At 49.5% G+C, this 17697-nt stretch overlaps 1 protein-coding gene across 6 annotated transcripts; it reads left to right on the top strand.

The window, feature by feature from the left end:
• Nucleotides 1-902: 902 nt before the first annotated feature.
• On the top strand, nt 903-17485 carry PCMTD2 (protein-L-isoaspartate (D-aspartate) O-methyltransferase domain containing 2). Of its 6 annotated transcripts, XM_059704949.1 has the most exons (7): nt 917-1043; nt 2823-3549; nt 4501-4831; nt 6287-6389; nt 7547-7718; nt 11971-12094; nt 14602-17485. In XM_059704949.1, the coding sequence occupies exons 3-7, from the start codon at nt 4525-4527 to the stop codon at nt 14979-14981; spliced, it is 1086 nt and encodes a 361-aa protein (XP_059560932.1). In that variant the 5' UTR covers nt 917-1043; nt 2823-3549; nt 4501-4524; the 3' UTR covers nt 14982-17485. The 6 variants fall into 6 exon arrangements, with proteins under 6 accessions (XP_059560931.1, XP_059560935.1, XP_059560936.1 ...); XM_059704948.1 differs by lacking the exon at nt 2823-3549 and having other exon boundaries at nt 903-1043; XM_059704952.1 differs by lacking the exon at nt 2823-3549 and having other exon boundaries at nt 903-1043; nt 14540-14744.
• Nucleotides 17486-17697: the final 212 nt, after the last annotated feature.

Here is a 17697-nt window from a genome sequence, read left to right as displayed (position 1 = left end):
CGAGATGGACGAAGTGGACACGCCCTCCGTGTGGGAGGCACTCGCTCCCGCGCTCCAGCTGCTCGCCGCCTCAGGGCAGCTTTCAGTTCACACCGGCATGTCACTCCTTTTCATAATGATTCAAAAAGCTTCTCTTTGCCTGGTGGGACCCAAAGAAACCCGGCCAGTGGGCCCTCTAGCCCAAACTCCCCTCCCGTCACCGGAGACGGGAGTCCTGCAGGAGGCGCTCAGGCCCGGGTGGATGGAAGAGCCCCCAGCCTCTGCTCACGGCCGGCCTCCGCCTTCCTCTCCCTCGCACCGGCGGACTTGCACGGGGCTGCTGAGTCGCACCCCTACCTCCCAATCCTTTTTGTTTGCTGTCAATACCCAGGAACCGAGACGCTGTGACACGAGCGCTCACTGGTTCGGATGGGGACTAGGTGTCATCGCGGATGTCTTCCACTGTCCCTATGGACAGAACAGCGACTCGGCTGGAGCCCGGCGGCCTGCTCCAACCGCGGGGCTCCTCTGCTGGGGCGGGGAAAGGGGCGGTTCTGCCCGGCGCCGGTGAGGCGGGGTGGGCGGCCCGCTCTAGGCTGGATCCCTGGCCCCGCACATCCTGGCTTGAAGGTCCCTCCCGGGCCACCCGAGGTAGCCGCCGCCGCCAGTGGCTGTGCCTCACCTGCCCGCCGGTCGTGCTCACTGAGGGGCCCCGGCTCGCGGCGGGGCGCGGAAGGATTACCCGCCCCTCGCCCGGCCCCGCGGCCCGTGGCGCTCCGCTCCCCGCAGGGCGCCAGGACGGCCGGGGGACAGCCGGCTCCCCGGGGCCTCGCGTCAGTTAGCAGCCCGGACCTCGGGGACGGGGCCGATGGGGGGGCGGGGCGGGGCCGCCGCCCCGCCCTTTCCGGCGCCGGGCCGGGGCGCACGCGCAGTCGGGCCGTTGGCCGCGCAGGCGCCGTGGCCGGCGGGTGTTTACGGCGGCGGAGGTCGGCGGCCGCAGACGGGCTGCGGACGGGCGAGCGGCGCCCGAGGAGCCGTAGGTCGCGGGCCGGCCGGGCCCGGAGGTAGAGCCGCTGCCGTCGCTGCCCTGGGCCCTTCCCGACGGTCCACCTGTTCCCTCCCTGGTCCGCCCGGCCGGCCCCGGGGTCTCCCCGTCCGCACGGCCCCCTCCCCCCCAGCCCGTCGTCACAGCTTTGGTCGCAGCTGCCCCTAAGTTACGGGGGAAGCGTTCGCAGTTGGGGGTCGGGCAGGTCAGGCGTCTCTGCGGGTTGGAGCCGGAGGCCTCCGCCGGAGGGGCCCAGGGGTGCCAGGTGGCGGGGCGGCCCTCGTCGCTGGTGGCGCCGTCGCCACCGACCTTCTCGCCGAGGGAGCGGCAGGTGGAAGCGGGCGTCCCGGTGTCAGTCTGTCCTTCGGGGATTAATGCAGTCCGGTCCCCACGGGCCGCCGAGAACTCGTGGCCGAGCCTGGGGAGCCGCACACTCGGTGTGGCCCTGGGAGGCGGGGTCCGGCGGCTGGGACTCGGTCGGCACTCGGTGCCGGGTCCGCCCGCCTCGGGCCCAGGAGCGCGCGCTCGGCAGCCGGCGGCGCTGGGAAGGGAGGGCCGTCGCCGCTGCTTCCGTTCTTCGGGCAGGAGGTGCGGGCGGGCCCTTCCCCGCTCCTGGTCCGCCTGGATGACGTTGCCCACATTTTTCCTGAGTGATGTTCACGGTGGGACTTGGCCCTCACGTAGGGTCGACAAACACGAGGATGGACGGTGGCCTCACGTTCGCGGCTTCATGCCTGCGCCCCGCGCATCCGTCGGGAGAGCCCCTGCCGCGCGGGTTGGGGGAGCTCCCGAGAGGGAGGTGCGTTAGGCCGGGGGCTGCGAAGGACCGTCCAGCGCGGCGTCCGAGAAAGGGCAGCGTCCCTCTGCCGAGTCGGGTTTGAGTGAACGGACGGGACATCCAGGTTTGGAGGCTTGATGACTGATCGCATCGGGGTCAGCAATCAGCCGTGATGGTGTCCAGTGGGAAGGGAGCCTTAGGGTCCTGCAAAGTTAATATTTAGACCCTACAGATGGGCGCGTGCATCTCACCAGTGGCAGGGGGTAGGGTTTCCCCAGAGTTACTTAGTCTGTCATTTTGGACAAAGATTCTCCACATGTTATGTGTTAAAGGATGGTGCCCCTTTAAGAATTGTTAAAAGCTGCATTTGTTGTGGGTAAAAAACAGGCTTTTGACCGGACAGTCTTGGGTTTGAATTCCAAGCCTCTTACAAGTTGTGAAGCCAAAATGAGGTCGTGACTGGCAGGTGGTGCCTGAGAAAAGGTTGAAGCTGTACTTACTAAAAAACTCACTTTTGCGCCCTGGCTGGTGGGCTCAATGGTTAGAGTGTCGGCCGGAGCACCGAGGGGGTCTCGGCTTCAATACCTGGTCCCTGGCCCTGGTCGGGGTGCACGCGACATTGCTGTTTCTCTTTTTCATCCCCCCCCCCCAAAAGCAATGGGGAAAATTTCCTTGGGTGAGGATTAACCGACCAAATAAAAAAGTAGCCTTTGCATATGGAATAAATTCTCAGTGAGGCAAAGTTGGAGATAAGTGATAGTACTTAGTACAAGATAAAACCTACCGATATATAGTCTGTGTTTGCCTGGTGGGATGGAATGATGGTGTCGACATCATGGGTAGGCTCAGACCCATGGTGGGGTGTGTGTGGTTCTAGGCTTTTACCTAAACCCTGAAGCAGCCACACACAGCTCCACTTAACCAGTGACCCACATTTTAAGATGATTGTCCTAGACTAGGGGTGTAGACTTGAACCTCAAAACTAAGTGGCTTATCTGAGATTAAATTCGACCTCATTAGCACAGTATCCCACAAACTGGCCGTGGACCCACACTTCACCGGGGCTCTGAGGCAGCGCGGGGTGGAGGAAACGCTGGCCCCAGCGCTGTGTACAGTCTCCTCTTCAGCTCTGAACCCCAGTGAAGGCGAGCCGTCCCGCGGTGGCATGGAAGCGTGTGTACCGAGCCCAGGCTCTCACACGTTCGTGTTCTTGTCAGAAGATGGCGATTCGTCCATGTGCTGGTGTGTTTTCTTCCCTGGGTGACCCTCTCCCATCACCGCTGCCTTTGTGTGAGTGGAAGCGGGTGTGGAATCTCCCCGCCCAGTCCTCAGGATTCTCTTTCTGTTGAAAGCCAGAGGATTGTGAGGGCAAAGCAAGGAGACATTTTGTAATAACAAAATTATAATATGTTGTTATAGGAGTTGGCCTGATTCGGAAAAAGTTACATGGACAAAGTATAAAATTTGAGAAGATATCTTTTTTAGCTTTTGGAAGAGTAAGACCGCTACGAGCCTTTTCCCTAGTGATTGGATGAAGGCACGTTCGGCTATTAGTTGAGCCAGAGGGGAGCACAGGGTGTTACTGGTATTCTTGTTGTTAGTCCTCACCCAAGGATGTTTTCCCCTTGATTTTTAGAGAGAGGAGAAGAGAGGGAGGGAGAGAGAAACCTCAGTGTGAGAGAGACACATCCATTGGTTGCCTTCCACACATCCCAGCCAGGGCGAGTGATCAAGCCTGCAACGGAAGGTACGTGCTCTCTTGACCAGAATCGAACCCAAACCCTTCAGTCCTCAGGCCAGTGCTCTAACCACTGAGCAGCCGGCCATGCTTTCTTGATTTTCATGAAGGCGGATGGGAAGATGTAGCTTATACTGTGACAGAGCTGAAGGATGCAGAGCTAGACTTCAGAGCGCCGCAGGGGTTGGAGTAGCAGCTCCTCCTACCTGGAAACTAGATTTTGTGTTTGTTACAATATGTTCTGTTGGGGAAGAGAATTTTGTGGATGTTTTCAACTTAACTGTGTACGACAGAACATCCAGATGAGCAGACTGCCTGGATTGCGGGACGGGGCGTCTGCGTGTGTGAGGGGTGCAGAGGTGCCTGATAGCATGTAGGACACCATGCACAGTAGGATTTCAAATGACCAGTAAGTTTTAGTACTTGTTGTTTACCTGAATTTCAGTGCCTTTTTTTTTTTTTGCAAAAAAAGATCTGCAGCACTTGAAATATTCAAGGAAGAGTTGCTATTAGAATGAGTTTTTAGACTGTCTGCCCTCCTGTGGTATTACATTCAGTGATTTTGCCATGGGTGGGTGTATCTCTTTAAGGCGGATCTGTATTCAAGATAGAATTAATCCTAAAATTTTGACTTTGTGGATTGTTGATGAAAGTACAGTATGGGATTCACAGTTTAATTAAGGTTTAAAGTTAAATATGTCATAGGTATCTCAAGTTCAAATTAAAAAAATTTAATTCAGTTGATACTATAAGTTATAGACTTCCTTCTGGATGGGTACCACTGAGTTTATTTCCTTCTGAAGCTGGCATCCTTGCTGTGGGGCAGGCAGGGGTAGACAAAATATATTCCATCTGTATTTCAGAATTCAGATTTTGAAATTGGTATGTGTTTAGTACTTTCGTTGTTCTGGTTCTGCTCTTACCTTTAATGTAAATGGCTCTTTAAATTTTTCATTGCAGTGTTGCCCGAGTGTGATCTCAAAGATGGGAGGTGCGGTGAGTGCTGGTGAGGACAATGATGAGCTGATAGACAATTTGAAGGAAGCACAGTACATCCGGACCGAACTGGTGGAGCAGGCTTTCAGAGCGATTGACCGCGCAGATTATTATCTTGAAGAGTTTAAAGAAAATGCTTATAAAGACTTGGCATGGAAGCATGGAAACATCCACCTGTCAGCTCCGTGCATCTACTCAGAGGTGATGGAAGCCCTGGACCTGCAGCCGGGGCTCTCGTTCCTGAACCTGGGCAGTGGCACCGGCTACCTCAGCTCCATGGTGGGGCTCATTTTAGGTAATCGGGGGAGTTTGCAGGACCAAAGAGCTGCTGGCAGTGTCCTTTGAAGGGGTCTGTCTAATTGCCCTTGGCCTTCCCAGTGTTATCTGGTATCATTTACCAATAGTCGCTGGTGGGCTGGCTCCCGGTCCCTGTCCCCTGCCACGTGTGCCTCCAGCAGGTGTCAGCACACCCTCCTCCCCAGCAGTGGAGCCCCTGGACAGTGGCGTCAGTCTGGATCTTCCCTGATTTCCTGACTCGACCTCACCCAGCATGCCCTGCCACTTGCTCTAAACAGAGTAATTAACTTCAGAGTCCCCTGGGATTCAAAGTTCTCTCAAACGGTTTTGTTTGTTTTGTGATTTGAACACTGGAAGAATTAATGCCTGTAATGTTATTTTTAGATAAATTCCAGGATGAAAGGGATTTCACAAGTTAACTTACTTGAAGCCATTTAGTAACATATCCGATAACTGAGGATTCATTTAATTCCTATCTTGTGTAAAATTGGGGCGGGGGGGGGGGGGTTAGGGCAGGGGAAGGCATCTTAACAACTATCATGGCCTGAAGCTTTTCTGGAAAAATAAAATGTATCAATGCAGAGCAGGGAGCAGGTCCTGGGCAGCCTCACAAGATGGAGGAGGCCACTCTGTCCCGTCCGGAGGTTGACAGTGACTCTGGAGAAGAAAGATGTCAGTTGTGAGAGAATCCACATGGGGTGTCGGGAGGAGGAAAGGAGAGCGTGCAGTGTGGAGCCTGGAGAATTGGCACATGCACCTCCACTTCCTTGCAAGCACACCCAGAGGCGCCCACAGGACCCACACCCTCCAGAGAGGAGCACTGTGCCCTCCATCAGCACAGATGGTGCTGCCTGTTTCTGACCTGCATGGAAACAGATTCCCACACAGACTCACCTTAGCTGTTTGTGTCGATCGTTGTCACCCAGATGTCACCTGGAGGAAGGTTTCCATGCAGGGAGCACTGACAGCAGGAACAGCGTGATGTCTGTCACGGTTCCCTCTGATAGAATGTTTCACTGTGACTTGGAATGGCAGTTTCTTCAATGATGATTACAACCTGTTTTGTGAGGATTATTAGTGCCCACCTCTGAGTGTCTGGTGGGACCTTCTGTGGAAAACAGCCCTATATCAATGTGCAGACACGTTTCTTCAGTTATTGGCAAGACCTTGAACTATTGGTTTCAGACCTTGGCTTTTTTATATTTTCAAATAATTCTTTGGAAATTGGAGAGCAGGGAGGTTCAGGCTTTGGAAAGCTATGGAGTCAGTAACCACAAGTGAGTGAGTGTGATGTGAGCAGAGCCTGCCTTGCATGTAAAGATTAGCTCGAGGTGATGTGTTAAGTTTAGAAAACCTTGTGAATTTCTGTAATTGCTCGCACAAAGTAAGGAGAAATGCAGAGTAAGAGCTGTCGCTCCAGTTCTGAAAGTTTTCTGGCTCTGAACCCTTGCAGGTCCTTTTGGGGTAAACCATGGTGTGGAGCTTCATCCAGACGTGATTGAGTACGCAAAGCAGAAACTAGACTTCTTCATCAGGACCAGCGACAGCTTTGACAAGTAAGGTCAAGTCCTGTCCCTCGGTCAGGGTCTGGGTTGTAAGGTAAACTTGATGAGACGGGGGGAAGTCTATCCGCAGTGTCCTTGGACCAGCAGGCATGGCTGTGGTGTGGCAGGGGACCAGGATGTGTGGTCTAATTGTTTAAAAGTATATTGGGGCCCCGGCTGGAGTGGCTCAGTTGATTGGGCTGTCCTGTGCACTACAGGGTTGCTGGTTCGATTCCTAGTCAGGGCACAGGTGCTGGGGTTGTGGGCTCCATCCCTGGTGGAGGGTGTGCAGGAAGCAGCCGATGGACGTTCCACTCTCACATTGATGTTTCTCTCTCTTCCTTCCTCTCTCTCTCTCTCAAAAAAAATCTTAATATCGCTCTCTCTCTCTCTCTCTCTCTCTCTCTCTCTCTCTCTCTCACCCTGGCCGGGTAGCTCAGTTGGTAGTTGGTTAGAGCATCTTCCCAATATGCCAGGGTTACAGGTGGCAGGCTCGATCTCTGGTGAAGGCACAGACAAGAGTCAAGCGAATGTATAAATAAGTGGAACAACAAATCGATGTTTATCTCTGAAAATCAATAAAAAAAGTTTTAAAACATATATATTGGGGTTTTAAGGGCTTTAGATTTGTTCACTGTGCTACCTAGGTAAAGGTAGTTTTTCACCAATAAGAGAGAGAAATAGAATGTTCACTTTGCTCAGTTTTCATGTTTCTTATAGAGGTGTTTTATCACTGATGGTTTCTAAAACAGTGAATAGTATTTGTAACTAGTTCTTGCCATTTTTAAACAAGGCATGAATATTCTTATTTTAGGTATTAAAATTTTTAGAAAAACCAAATGTATTTTACTTATTCTCATTTCTGTTGTGTAGTGACTTTGAATAAAATAATTATAAATGCAGGGCAAAGATAGTGATGATTGGAGGTTGGATGATTTAAGCTTGGATCATGCTTATAATGTTCACTTTCATGATACTTTATTTGCAATTTCTAGGGTTTAGGTATTAATAGCACAATTCTTTTTGAAGTCTGCTTCCATGCCAGCTCAGTAAGCTGTGTCACATGGTGTAGGTTCTGAAATCAAAGTCTAACCTGTGCTTGGCATAGATTTATTATAGCCCTGTTACAAGTTACGGAGGTGTGGAATGAACACACGTCTTCCTTTCAGGTTTGACTTCTGTGAACCTTCCTTTGTTCCTGGCAATTGCCTGGAGCTTTCTCCCGACTGCTCTCAGTATGACCGGGTGTACTGCGGGGCAGGCGTGCAGAAGGAGCACGAGGACTACATGAAGAGTCTTCTCAAGGTGGGGGGCATCCTGGTCATGCCGCTGGAAGAGAAGGTCAGACCCCTTCCTAACTGACATCTTTGCACATGTAACTGTTTGGCAAGGTCTGTTGCAGGTAGTTGACACATATTCTTCCTTGTAACAGCTCTGTGGTCACAAATGAGATAGCAGGCAAGGACAGGTGTTGGGTTGAATAAGCATCTCTGAGCCTCCCTGTGCACTCCCACCCCCAGCTGTGCTGTGGTGCTTGTCCTGTTACTATAATTACTTATATAAAACCACTAGAGTAAGTCTATTCCGGCTGGTAGTCTCATTGTGAGACACTGTGTGATGGTGGTAGTTCACAGGAATCCCTTGCTTGGTGGGCATCTTGCCCAAGTCTGCTGTTTGGCCATGCATGTTTTAGTATGTTTTCAGTACTGTGTTTCAGTGGGAAAAATAGACATGCATTGGTCATTGGGAAGGATGATTCATTGTCACAAAGAACTAGGAAAAACAGAATGATAAAAATTATGAGATTGTCCATTTTTTAAAAAATTTTCTGTAATTGTTAAATGTTTGCATTTAACTCATTTTGTTTGATAAGTAATCATTCATTTTAGGAAATGAAGGAACACCAGGGACAACTGCTCACAATTCCCTCCCTGCTGGCTGAGTGTGGTCCTTGTACCTGTTTCTAGTTTGATGTCCTTTTTACAAAGGCGACAGCACATGTTTGAGAAGTTACACTGGGTTACTTAAAAGAGTTCGTGAATATAGTTTCAAGTCAGTCAGTGCTCACATCATCATTTTTAGTCCTGGCCTGGCAGCCACTGGTGTGTGGGCCTAGTTTATGATCCAGTTACTGTGATTGGACATGAGGCTGTGTGTTGTGACTCACTGTTATTTTACTGTTACATAAAGACTCAGTGAGTTACCCAAATTAAAAAACAATTACTCATAAATATTTCAGTATGTATCTGGGTAAGATAAGGGTTCTATTTTTCAAACATAGTCCTAAAACCATCATCAACCTAAAAAATAGCAATTTGTTTTTTTTAAAATGTGTTTTTATTGATTTCAGAGAGAGGCAGGGAGAGGGCGAGAGGGATAGAAACATCATTAATTAGAAAGAATCATTGAATGGCTGCTTCCCGCACACCCTCTCCTTCCCCAGGGAGAGTCAAGCCCACAACCTGGGCATGTGGCCTGACAGGGAATTGAACTGTGACCTCCGAGTTCATGGGTCAACGCTCAGTCACTGAGCACACCTGCTGGGCAATAGTAATTTCTTAATATCTTCAAATGTCAGCTAGCATTCCATTTTTCCTGATTGTCTCAAAGTTAGTTTGAGTTGTTTATGTGAATGCATGTCCATGTAAGATTTATGTGTTGAATCTGGTCGGAGTATCTCCTAAGTGCATTCATCCTTAGAGTCTTTCTTTTTCTTTGCCATTTAGTTTTGAAGCATTTAGGCCACTTGTCTGACAGAGCCCCCTGCAGCCTGGACTGTGGGGTTGCATGTCTCTGTGGGGCTCTTTCCCGTGTTCTTCCTCCTGTCCTTTCCTCCAGGAGATGGTGGTGGGTGTTGGCCCTCTGCCAGCGGTGTCAGTGTCACCTGTCTCTCAGGCAGAACGCCTGTCCCCGTCCGCCCAGTGTGATGTTTATCCACAACATGTGGCATCACCATGATCACCAACAATCTGATGTCTATAACTAGTTCAAGATTTTTGGGGTGGCCAAAACCGGGTTGGCTCAGTGGATAGAGCGTCGGCCTGCGGACTGAAGGGTCCCGGGTTCGATTCCGGTCAAGGGCATGTACCTTGGTTGCGGGCATATCTCCAGTGGGAGATGTGCAGGAGGCAGCTGATCGATGTTTCTCTCTCATCGATGTTTCTAACTCTCTATCTCTCTCCCTTCCTCTCTGTGAAAAATCAATAAAAATATATTTATAAAAAAAAAGATTTTTGGGGTGTGCTGGGGTCCAACCCCAGCAGGTCCAGGGGTCCCCAAAGGTGTGGACAGAGTCGGCGAAGACTATTCACCCTCTTCCTACGGTGGAGTCCTATCCATCCCGAGAGTGGGGCTTACCTAGGGGGCCCCTGTTCGGGCGCCAGATGCTGGGGTCCAACCCCAGCAGGTCCGGGGGTCCCCAAAGGTGTGGACGTAGTTGGCGAAGAAGGAATGACACGGAGACAGCGTTCAGTTGATCAGCAGCCTAGCCAGGATCTCTAGCCAGCCAGGATCTCCAGCGAAGTTCTGTTCCGGATCTCCAGCAAAGTTCTGGTTAGGATCTCTAGCCAGGTTCTCCAGGTTCTCCAGCCAGGTTCTGTAGCCATGTTCCCTCGCTAGGTTCTTCAGCCAGGTTCAGTCACCAGGTTCTAGTTAGGCTCTCTTGCCATGTTCTATCCAGGTTCTGTAGCCAGGTTCTGTCTCTAGGTTCTTCTCTAGGTTCTGAGGCCAGTTTCTGTCCAGGATCTTTTGCCATGTTCCGTCTCTAGGTTCTGTCTCTAGGTTCTGTGTCCAGTTTCTGTCCAGGATCTTTTGCCATGTTCTGTCTCTAGCTAAGTTCTTCTGTCTCTAGGTTCTGTGTAGGTTCTGTCTAGGTTCTGTGTCTAGGTTCTGTGTCCTGTTGTCTTGTTACATCTGTATTTATACCAGTTGATTCCAATCCTATCAATCTCTATTCCAAAGGTTAGGGTGTTTCTTATCTCCATTCCAGGGAGTAAAGATTATGTAGCTTAAGCATGATTGTTCCTAGTTAAAGTGATTAATTACCCGCCCGGCACTTAGTTAAGGGGTTTTATTCCCTCCCTAACTTCAGGGGAAAATCCCTACCTGGGGAAACAACCTTTCTCAGAGAGGAGACCTTGGTTAAAACACATAGTGCCAAGAAGGTGAGCAAACATATTAAGAACAGTATGCCATATATGCCAGGTGCCTTGAAACAGCAAGGATGGACGGCTCCCGGCAGGGGTGTGTGCTTTTTGCCATTTTATTCCACTGGAGACGTGCCAAGTAGGCCGTCCTGCCAGGTTGATCCTGCTGTTTTCACAGGTGACAGGACCAGGCCTCGTCTCTGCTCTTTATTCTCAGAATGCGGAGTGGGTCCTTCTTTACAGATGACTGTAGGACTCTTCATGGTTTTGTAGAAATACATAGGATTTTTGATTAGAATTGTGCTACAGCTGGATTAATTTGAGGGTGAGAGACATATTTTTAATATTCTGCTCATACAGAGCATGAAATAGGCATTTATAGTTTTAAGGGCTCACACATTTTTTTAATTGTATTTAAATATTTGATGTTCATTATAACTAGAAATTCTCCTTTTAAGAATGTCTTCCTTTGGGTAGTGGGCACACAGTGCAATACAGATCTTGTATCATAGAAACCCACACCTGAAACCTATATGTTCATGTTGACCAGTGTCACCCCAATCAATTTAATAAATATTTTTTTTTAAAAAAAGGAATGTAAGAAAAAAATAAATAAATAAAAATAAAAAAATAAAAAAAGGAATGTCTTTGCTAGTATACAAGAATGCAAGTAACTTGTTGATGTTCATCGAGTACATGGCTACTGAATTCTTTTATTTCTAAGATTCGTGGCATAGAATCTTAGTTTTTAGATGGTTTGCTGGTTTAGATATTTTTAGATTAGAGAGTATATAATCTTAGCAGGACAGAGCTGATCAGAAATAGTCCTGTGACCAGGTGTGTGTGGTGGCAGAACAGGCCCACAGAACACAGGATGGTGTGTTGTCTAATCGGTTCTGCTGCCCCTGGAATTGTGATTCACAGGAAAATGTGGTGAGACCTGCACGCAGTTAGCCACTGACTCCGGGGTCCTGGGCAGCATCACTGGGAAGCTCCTTGGACACTTCAGTGCGCATCTCCCAAGGGGACAGGAAGACTAGACTCCCAGCAAGGAGCTGTGCTCTGTGATTGCAGCTGTTGGGCGTGAGTCCCCACTTGCTGTAGGAGATCTGCCGGCCAGAGTGCGGTGTAGACCGTGTGTGTCTGATGACTGTCACTTCAGAGCCCCCACGTCCCCCAGCATTGAAAGTGGTCTCATCAGAACCCCACACTCCTTACTGGATTGTGTCCTCTTGTTGTCCTTTAACTTCTTCCTCTGTCATAGACGTTTCCTGTCAACAGGAGTTAGGGTGAGACGCTTGGCTGTGTTCCGACTAAATGTGTCCGCCGTTCATGTTGCGTCGCCCTCGGGTGTCACGAGTTGTGTATCTGTGGTTGTGGATGGTGTGGGAATGATCATATGTATTCTGACCTACCAGCAGTTAAATCTTGTTTTGTCTCTGGGATAGCTGACTAAGATAACTCGCACAGGACCTTCTGCGTGGGAAACCAAAAAGATCCTGGCTGTTTCCTTTGCTCCTCTGGTCCAGCCGCGCCGCTCAGAGTCGGGGAAATCAAGACTCGTCCAGTTACGTGAGTACAGAGACCCTAGCCATCATTTGGATGTTTTGAATTTCATTAGAAGGAACCTTTAATATTAAAGAGCATTTCCCACTCACTATAACCTTAAACTTTTCCAAGTGATTTTTAGGCATTTAAACAATTATACTCCATTTCCAGCTTATTGTACGTGATTTTAGCCTTGTTTTATGTCTACAGAGAACTGCTGATGGTGATGCCCTGGGAAGCAGAAGAGCCACATAGAAGGGGACTTAAACCCGCTCTGTGGAGAGTGTGTCCTGGCACCTCTGGCTGTGGGGCTCCTGCAGACACTGGTCCCTCTGCTCCCTGGTGGCTGCAGGGCCACGTGTCCGCCACTCGGCTCGGGTGGGCAGGGCCAGGTTTGCAGTGGAGCCTTCCTTGGCCAGGCCTGTGCCTCTCAATCTGTTAGGGTGCAGACCCAGCAAAGAGCTAAGCATTCAGCCAAATGTTTTATAATTTCAACAGAGATTTACACAGCAAGGAGGATTGCAAGTGTCTTTATTTAAAATAAAACTATTCAGCATGCACTCTTTCTGATCATTTAGAAAATTTGGAAAATGAAATACTATATAGGAAGAAAAAAAAATCACCCTTAATTTCAACACCCAAAGATAACTCATACTTGTTGGTGAGTTCCTTCCAGAATCATCCTTTAATATATGAGAAGAGTCACTTACCAATGTGATGTTCTTCCTGGTCTCTGCTAAGTGCAGGTCACATGACATCAACATGGTCGGTGAAGTGTGAGGAACCGGGGTAAGGAGCAGCCATAGAATGTGCAGAGGGACTGAGAGGGCTAGGTGTGTAGAGAGAGAGGGTATTTGTGCTTGGTCCTTGAGGCTGAAAGGAGCTACCTACGGAGAGAAGAGGGAGGAAGGGATCCAAGGCCGTGACTGTGACGTGCGCGTCCCCAGGTGCTTAGCGGAGGCAAGTGGGGACCCTGATGGGATGCAGGTTAGCCTGCAGTTTATCACACGGGCTGTGCAGAGGTCCCGCGGGTTCAGGTAAGAGGTGGTGTGTCTCACTCAGGACCATCCTCTGCCAGGCGGGGGGTGTGCAGTTGTGTCCATGTTCCGTGAAAATCCCAGAGGGTAACTGAGCCGATGCTGCCCATGGCAGTGTGTTGGAGGTGAGGGGACAGTCGGGGGTCGAGGAGGCTTGGTCGGGCCTGGCTGACGGGTAGAGGGCACCCTGATATGTGGGTTTTGAGCCCATGTTTCCAAGTGAATATTGGATGATAAATAATCATGTAATGCTGTTTAGGGCTCATGAAGGGAACAGCAGTCCACTTGTTTATAACTTGGTCTTTGTTGACCAATAGTCACACTGATGGAGACAGGGCCTAGTGCGGTCCTGTAGGTGCCGACAGGGTCAGCCGTCAGAGTGGATGGGCCAAGGACAGCACAGGCAGGAGCCAGTTAGGAGGCGATTGGGATTTCCCAGGCTAGAGAGGAAGATGGATGGTAAACACTGGCCTGAGAGGGAAGGGCTGGGGCAGGCCAACGGGCCTCTCCGAGGAAGGAGGCCAGAGACCGTTGTAGACTCGGGTGTGTGGTCAGCCCTGGGAGCTGCTGCCGGTTTCTGTTAATTGAAGCCACAGACTAGATGTCAAATCAGGGAGAGGAGAAAGGGCCAAGTCAGAACCTTGGGAAGCAGCATTTGGGCTGGGCGGAGGAGAAGCCAGGGAGAGGTTCGGCCTGACACCAGCCCGCGAGCAGGTTACCTCCCCACGTGGCCCACGTGCCAGCGCTGTCTGTGGGAAGTCTGGTGGCCTGTGAAGGACTCCTTTCAACTGCCTTAGGAGCAGCAGCTAACGGCAGGGTGAGCCCCAGCGCCCTTCCTGGAGGAGGAGGACAGTTGAGCAGAGAGGAGAGTTGGTGCTGACAATGGGGTCACAGGAACTTTCAGGGTCCCTGGGTTCTGTGGGCACTTGCTGAGGTTCTGCGAGGCTCCCCAACGGTGGGTGGCGATTTTTTGGAGAACTCAGGTACTGGAGGGGAAAGTGATGCTGGTTTTGAATTTACTGTATTGAAGCACTTGACCCCTTGGGCACAGAGCCTGAATTGAACAGAGCCTCAGTGACCAAGTTTTCCTTTTCTTGTCTTGTAGAGTTTTTGTTCTTAAAAATGTTGTGGTTCTACTTTTCTCTACTATAATAGCAACAACAAAAAAGTATTCAGTTTATAAATCACAGTGAAAACATTAAAGTAGGTGGGCGAGTGCTGGATGGCACTGGATGAGAGAGCCCATGGGCAGACACATAGGGACCAGGGGACCAGAGGGCCGTCCGGGCGGGGCTGGGGAAGACGCAGAGCAGCCGGGCTTTCTCCTGCCGGTCTCCACCAGCAGGTGGCGCCCTCCTTTGTCTATGTGCAGGTTATGTGTTTAAAGTATTTCCTGAAAAGAGCTCATGTTCTTTGCTTTGTCCACATGCAGTTTCCAGGTGGTTAGGCCTGTGTTGTCATCACAGACACTGACTCATGTCCTTTGCGCTGCAGCCCCCCTGGCGGTCCGGAGCCTCCAGGACTTGGCTCGCATTGCCATCCGGGGTGCCATTAAGAAGGTCATTCACCAGGAAGCAGTGAGCAGAAATGGGGACGGACTGAAGGCCACTCCCAGGTTCAAGCGAAGGAGAGTGCGTCGACGTCGAATGGAAACCATTGTCTTCTTAGACAAAGAGGTCTTTGCCAGTCGGATTTCCAACCCGTCTGAGGACAACGGCTGTGAAGGTGTAGGAGAGGAGCAGCGGGAAGAAGAGGAGCAGAGCCCGGCCGAGGTGAAGCCAGAGCCCCCTGTGAACTCCCTGCGGGAGAAGGTCCTGAGCCTGCCCCTGCCGGACCCCCTGAAGTGCTACCTGCTCTACCACAGGGACAAGTAGCGCGCGGGCCGAGGCTGTGGCCGGCGGAGTGTGCCCTGTCTGCACGGCTCTTCCAGTTGGATCTTGATTATCTTGTAGAATTTTCATTAAATGGTAGATTTCTTTAAATATAATCTGACAAACGTAAGTGCATGGGAGAATGTTTTCTTGAAAGGGACAGAGTCTCCCGGAGAAAGGGCTCCCCCCAGCTGGTGGGAGGCACAGGGAGGCATGTCTGCACAAGCGGTGAGACCGAAGGGGCCCGTGCTGTGCTGTGTGTGGAGCGGGAAGGCACACCTTTGGAAGTGTGGGGGACTTCTGAGTGTGACACACCTCTGTCCACATTTGAATTTGACGTTATCAACCTCTTAATTCGTGGTCCTGACTTTCACTAAACCTAGCTCTCCATTCTTGACAAACCCTCCCTTATTGTAAGTAATTGAAGGAACTCTTATGGGAGTTGTCAGTTGGTGGGTTTTTTAAAATTGTGCTAGAGGAGGAGGAATAAAAGCATCAAACTTCCAGATATCTTTTAGGAGTTCCAAAAGAATTCCAAGGAATTTTTTCCTGACACCTTTCCTTACCTTTAGAATAATGTCACCCTGGCCAGGTAGTTCAGTTGGTTGGAGCATCGTCTAGAAGATACACCAAGGTTTCGGGTTCAATCCCTTGTCAGGGCACATATAAGAATCAGCCACTGGATGCTTAAAAAAGTGGAGCAACAATAAATCAGTGTTTCTCTTTCCCTTCCCCTCTACGATTAATCAGTCAATCAATCAAAAAATAAAAGATCCATTGTCTAGTAATCCCTGAGAGAATATCCTGAAGAATGAAGCGCATGTCGTATATAGGTAATAAACAACATAACTTTTACCCGGACAAAGGGGATCTTGGTGATTCTTGCTAGAGGTGGCCTCTGGGGACCGAGGCCCTTGGGCTGCGGGAGGGGCAGAGATGGACTGGCAGACTGGCCGCCTGCCTGCGCTTTTCGCTTTTCTGAGCTTCCGCTGGTATTTCTCTGTAATCACATTCGAGTACTGACTCAGATTTTATCTTTTGTAATTCTGGAGAAAAAAGATTTGTTAGTTTTGTAATTTTTCTTAAGAACAAATATATGTATTTTGCTAGCTCCATTACACTAGAGCAGTTACACTCTCGGGGAACCGACCTCGGGGCCTTGTGTGGCGGGAGCTTTTGTCTAATCAGGTTCTGGGTCCGGAAGGAAGGGTCCTGTGGGTCTGGTGGCAGAATGTTTTGAAGTTACAGCGCTTATTCCAAAACACTGGTTCTTTCCCATTTTTTTTTTTTTTTACCCAAATAAAAGAATAGTATTAAATGTTAACAGTAAACCCAGTAAACAGAGTGCTGATGTTGGTCAGTCACCCAGAATTGAGGGTTAATTTTATTGCTTCACATCTTGGGTATTGCTGAGGTTTAGTGTCTCTGGTTTCAACCAGTTAATTGAGTCCTGGTTATTTTTTCACCTTTTTGCTGTTTTTAGTAGCTGAATCCTTTCTGTCACAGGGTGCTGTGAGCATGCCTGGCTGGGAAACTGCTGTGTCCTGGGCTTGTGCATTGAAGCTGTTGGGAAGAAGCACTTCATGGCTTGGTGTCCTGCCTGGGACTCGGCCACTCTGAGAGCAGGGCAGAGCGCTCCTGCTGACACTGCAGTGCGACAGGGTCTCGATCCACAGAGGCCTCCAAGTCGTGGACATTTTTGGACATGATCTTAAATGTGATAGCTGTGAAATCTGTTCTACTATGCGTTCCCCTGTGATTGTATATGGATTTCATTTCTTTTAAACCACGTTGCCTTATAAAAGGCAATACAGAGGCGTGTGCCTCAGTTGTGGCTTCTCCAGCCCTGGTCGTGGTATGTGTGGGAGGCAGCCAATCAGCGTCCCTTGTGTTAATGTTTCTTCCTCTGCCCCTCCTCCCTCCCTTTTACTCTCTAAAATCAATGGAAAAAACATCAAAAGGGGAGGATTAAAAAAAAAAGGCCATGCATAACACATGTTTTTCTTATGTATGTGTTAAACCTTGCCTAACAGTTTTATTTTACATGTTGTCAGTTGTGATTTTTAAACCAGAATTTGGTTAAAAAATATGATGCTGTAATATATATGAACTAGCTTGGTGTTTATCTTGTAAACATGACGGAGAGTTGCGAGTGGGCCTCCCGTGGGCCCCGTTGCTGGTGCAGTGAGAGTAGCCGGCGACCACGCGGGCTGTGCTGCCTGCAAGCCCGTGCGGAAACCACCCTCTAGACAAGGTGGGCTTCCGCGGAGTCGTCTGTACTTTTATATGTGACTTTTGTCTTAGAAGTAGGCGAGCCATAGAGATGTACAAAACAAAGATCAAGTTTATAACATTAAACGTGTAATGTAAAAATCAACTGTGTGTATGAAAGTGCTTTAGCCAGTCTGGAGCTTTCAGGGGATTAATTTAAGAAATTTGAAACTGATTTAAAAGCTGATATACCTGAATAAATACAAGATATCAATAAAGGCAGTTAAGACATTTTAGCCTTCTTAGCATTGCTTCTGTTTCTTGTCTGGGATAGATATTCTTGCCTACATTCCAACCTCCCCCCCCCCCCCCCCCAATCTTAAAAAAGATATATTTTTTCTTTCTTACAGTGTGTTTTCTTTCATACTTTATTACTTAATTCTGGGACATGAAGAGTGTCAGTGGTTAGATTTTTGGCACAATTTTTCCATGACCTGAAATACGGAAA

Source organism: Myotis daubentonii, chromosome 8 (genome assembly GCF_963259705.1).
Source record: "Myotis daubentonii chromosome 8, mMyoDau2.1, whole genome shotgun sequence".
In the NCBI taxonomy this organism is placed as follows: Eukaryota; Metazoa; Chordata; class Mammalia; order Chiroptera; family Vespertilionidae; genus Myotis; species Myotis daubentonii.
The sequence above is the reverse complement of the archived record's forward strand: the minus strand, read 5'-3'. Positions and strand labels throughout refer to the sequence as shown.

Bases quoted from the DNA above. Each gene is read 5' to 3' on its own strand.
- PCMTD2 (XM_059704948.1), top strand. From the start codon at position 4,525: ATGGGAGGTGCGGTGAGTGCTGGTGAGGACAATGATGAGCTGATAGAC. The intron at 6,390-7,546 runs GTAAGGTCAAGT...TCTTCCTTTCAG, and splicing joins ACCAGCGACAGCTTTGACAA to GTTTGACTTCTGTGAACCTT. The intron at 7,719-11,970 runs GTCAGACCCCTT...TCTCTGGGATAG, and splicing joins TCATGCCGCTGGAAGAGAAG to CTGACTAAGATAACTCGCAC.